At 43.9% G+C, this 4026-nt stretch overlaps 1 protein-coding gene across 1 annotated transcript; it reads left to right on the top strand.

The window, feature by feature from the left end:
• Positions 1-1014: 1014 nt before the first annotated feature.
• Positions 1015-3777, top strand: LOC124151465. The gene has a single exon (XM_046523951.2). It carries the CDS (start codon positions 1709-1711, stop codon positions 2744-2746), a length of 1038 nt encoding a protein of 345 aa, XP_046379907.2. The 5' UTR covers positions 1015-1708; the 3' UTR covers positions 2747-3777.
• The last annotated feature ends 249 nt before the right edge of the window (positions 3778-4026 follow it).

Below are 4026 nucleotides of genomic sequence, written 5' to 3'. Positions count from 1 at the left end.
AGATTCTGGGCTCCTTATTATCATATTTTTATCAAGATAATTGAGCAACTTTTTTGTGTAAGATATGTTCATTTCAGAGACTAGATGTTAGTCTAACAATGCTGGCATATTTAGCAGATACCAAGGCGGAGAGAGCAGAGTAAGTCTCACCTTAAACTGAATTTATTCAGTCTTTATGACAAGACAAAGCTACATCAGTGCTTTCAAAATTAAAAAAATTAATTAAATATTTAATTTCACCTGTGCGTGCCAGCAGCAGCTATCCTCGTATTATCTATAATTATCTATAATTTCTATAATTGTATTTACAGCCACGCTATGAAGAAGAACTACACCGGATTCTATCGATTTATTGGTTGATTAGGTTCTATCGATATTAGCGTCTGGTTACAGCAACGCTCATCAACAGCAGATTAAAGTACTTGCCAACTGCGTGATCGGGACATGCCCCCTGCAATTCAAGACACCACGTGACTTAGTCTCCCGAGATGTGGGCTCATCCCATAATGCAGCGCTTCCTTAGAATGTAGAATGTCGCAGAGTAGAAGATAAACGAGGTGTCGATAATTGTGACCATTAACGTCTTTCTTTGCTATATTCAAACGCTAGGGAAAAATGAAGTGTCGCAATGGTTCATAAAAAACAAACTTTGTGGTTATCAGTTTGGAGTGAACATGAAATAGTGAAATTGATTCGTGATTTCAATATTATTCGAACCACAGGCCAGGAACGCGATGCGGGACGTGTGTCGTTGTGATCAACGTTGTAAATCGTCACGGAGTAGAAAGGTGTCGAGGAACTGCTTTGATAACAACGCCAGGTTGAAGGCCTGACATGTTTACTACCTGTAAATGACACTCGACTCCCTGAACAAATACAACCACATCTAATGATGGTTATGACAATGTCGAGATATGATTTATGATGGTCATTAAACATGAAATAATACCAGCCACGCGCGCCGTGGGTCTTCCACAGGGAGAGAGGACCACAGACTGAGTGTGTGGGGGAGGATACCCTGCGAGACTTTCTGAAGACGTGGTTGGTTAGACTTTCTTGTTCAGATGAAGATGAGGCCAAACAGTGTTCACTGATGTTCCTGATCTCGGATGTTCCTGTTCTCGGGTGATCAGAAGACACGGGATTAATTGATTCAATGATTTGAACGTGTGAGTCTCGTTTTGGCGTCTTCACCAAGAGTGTACGAATTTTCCCTTTGGTGGAAAGTGAAGTTGGGTATCAACATAGAAGTTAACAGTCTGCACATAGGACAAAATCAAGCAATACTGAGCGGACGATTCCGCCGTTTGAGAACAGGCACGTTGGGGATAATATTGCCAGAAAGACGGAACTGGTATAGAAGGAAAAGGCACCAGGCGACAATGTGTGAAACCCTTTTCTGTCGTCCCCCGCCAATTGCTGGAATATTGCTAAAAGCGGCGTAAAACAATACTCACTCATCAGGCGACACATTATTAATAACTGATGCTTACCAGAAGAAAGTGAAGAGAAGTGTTCAAACAGTACTGTAATGACAATTTGAAGATTTGCATGAAACAACTGCACATTCCACGTGTTTGTAAATACCCACTGTACGTCATATTTATGAAGCATGTTCGACAGTTCATGTGCCGTGTCCTAGCCCATGGAAAATCACCCCTAATCCTTGGATATTAAGGGAGTGGGATAGTATCGGTTCTATGGCAGTATGGATACGGTTCTGCCAACCAGACGCTTTTCAGCTGAATATATAAAACAACAACCTGAGTTTCAGTTCATCAAGTCTGGCGTGTTCGGGGAGTATTCCCGTGTGTCTGTAGATCTGTCAGTCTACGCACGACGGCCATATTCTATGAATATAGATTCTGGTGACCAATCGCCTAACACCGGAACCGGAAGTGATAGTTCGAAGTTCAGCAATCCTGCTTACCTCCGACCATCAACAACAAGCGCAATAAAAATAGTTCATAAAGTGAATAAGAAATATGCATCAATTTCAACGATACCACGACCAAAAACGTCTCTAGGATTTTGCTCTCAAACCAAAGACAATGAATCTTTAAAACCAGGAAAGGAGAGAAAGGTGAGTGAAGTGACGTGGAAATCAAATACTGTGGAAGCTGATTACAAAAACGTGAACCCCGGAAGGAAAAAATCATATTACGATCCAGCATTCGAAAAATCGAAAACCTTTCTCCATAAGAAAAATGACATGTTTAGCAAAACTAACCAATACCTGACACCAGCTCGACCTGGCCTGAGGAATCTTCAGCTGCACTACACCGGCATCAACACCACCTACAACGACAGAGTCATCTTCGCAGACTTGCTGCAGTCTGCACACAAGAAAAATGCAATAGTAGGGGACGAAGTATACAGCCTTGAACGACGCCTGTACACGAAAAGAGCGGATCCAGCGAAATCCACAACATTCTGGGACCGAGGGGACGTGGTCAGCCCCCCAGCTAGAAAAGGAACTGCCAGAACTGTTGCTCAAAGGAAGAAGGAACGACGGCAGAAGATTCAGGTTAAGAATGAAAAGATTAAGCTGGGGTATGTCCCAAGAGCGAAATCCTTGACCATTCCTAGCGTGGAGGACATGGAAGAGTTGAGGTTCAACTGTCGGTACCTCAGGATCGACCCCCGGCACCAGCAGCATCTCTACAACACCGGCCTCGTGTTCTACGGTCAGGACCACAGTGGTCCGGAGCCTGGAGCTCTGACGTGTGACGGTGAGGAGAGTTAAGCGGGGGATCGTGCATCTTCCCGAGGCAAGGGAGTTAACTGGCTATAAAAGGATCCCGGAGTTACATTTTGGCATGACTAACGAGTCTATGCATAGTCCAATAAAAATCAGTTAAAGAACTAGACATCCGGTTCGTAAACAACATGGATTTCAACATGCAGATTTCAGTCGACTGCAGCATTTGCAAAGCATGTGTACCGCTGACTGTGTGTCGACAGATATTTACCAAATCTTTTCATGTTTTAGTCAAGGTGCTCAAGTGATTTGATGCAGTTCGTGGGGTAAGACCCGTTCTATTACAAAATTGATCTTGATAAACGATCAGATCGTCTTGACAGGGCGCCGCCATTTTGTTTGAAGAAAATACAAGTGATATGAGAGAGGTGGAATCTGATTGGTCAATAGGAGGGAAATGGAAAGGACATAACTAGTAATAGCCACTGGTGGCGCTACGATCGAGCCTGGACATTGCAGCCCAGTTCGGCAAGGGTGGAGACTGAACTTTTATCTCGGCGAGATGGGGATGGTGTTTTCAGGGTCAGGGAGACACTGGACCCGAGGCTGGACCCGAGGCTGGACCCGAGGCTGGACCTTCTCCCTGTACCAACAAGCAGAGTTAATAGCAACTGAGATCATGATGGGAAGTGGGAAACCCAGTTTAAGCGTTGTTTCTGACACCGAAAACCCGGCTCGAATACCCAAATGGTTTAAGTGTGTATGTGTGACATTCAATATTGCGTGAAATGCTTGAAACCAAAAACTCAATCAGTCATTGTGCAAGCAGACTGTAAAAGACTAAACAGGCACTTCAGCAACACTTGCTTCCAATGTTATCCTGGGTCCACTTGCACAAAGCGCTCTTAGCGATAATAGGATCTTAACTCCCAAACTTTAACATAGGCTTACAATAGTCTTCGCCCTAAGATCGCTTTGTGCATGTGGGCCCTGGTCCCCTGACGCTCGGGTGTGTTATATCACCTTGTGCTACTACTGTTACCATCTGGATGATCTCCGTCTTGTGTCTCGGGCGCACTTGTCTGATATCATACCCCGACATTGATTGGCTGGTTTTCAATTGATATGTAATGAAATAAAATGTCCCCCCGGAAACGTGCGTGTTCTTAAAACGTGTAACTGTTGAATATCTGTCCCTTCATATATCAAGTCCCGTTATCGTTGTGTGTCACCTCCCGGCAACATGTTTGTTCTAGAAACGCATAACAGTAAACTATCTGACCTTTTATATATCAATTCCCGTTATCGATGTGTATCAGTTTGAA

This window comes from Haliotis rufescens, unplaced genomic scaffold (genome assembly GCF_023055435.1).
Source record: "Haliotis rufescens isolate VD_foot unplaced genomic scaffold, xgHalRufe1.0.p SCAF_3, whole genome shotgun sequence".
Taxonomy (NCBI): domain Eukaryota; kingdom Metazoa; phylum Mollusca; class Gastropoda; order Lepetellida; family Haliotidae; genus Haliotis; species Haliotis rufescens.
This window is presented reverse-complemented; position numbering and strand designations above follow the sequence as displayed.

Bases quoted from the DNA above. Each gene is read 5' to 3' on its own strand.
- LOC124151465 (XM_046523951.2), top strand. From the start codon at position 1,709: ATGGATACGGTTCTGCCAACCAGACGCTTTTCAGCTGAATATATAAAA.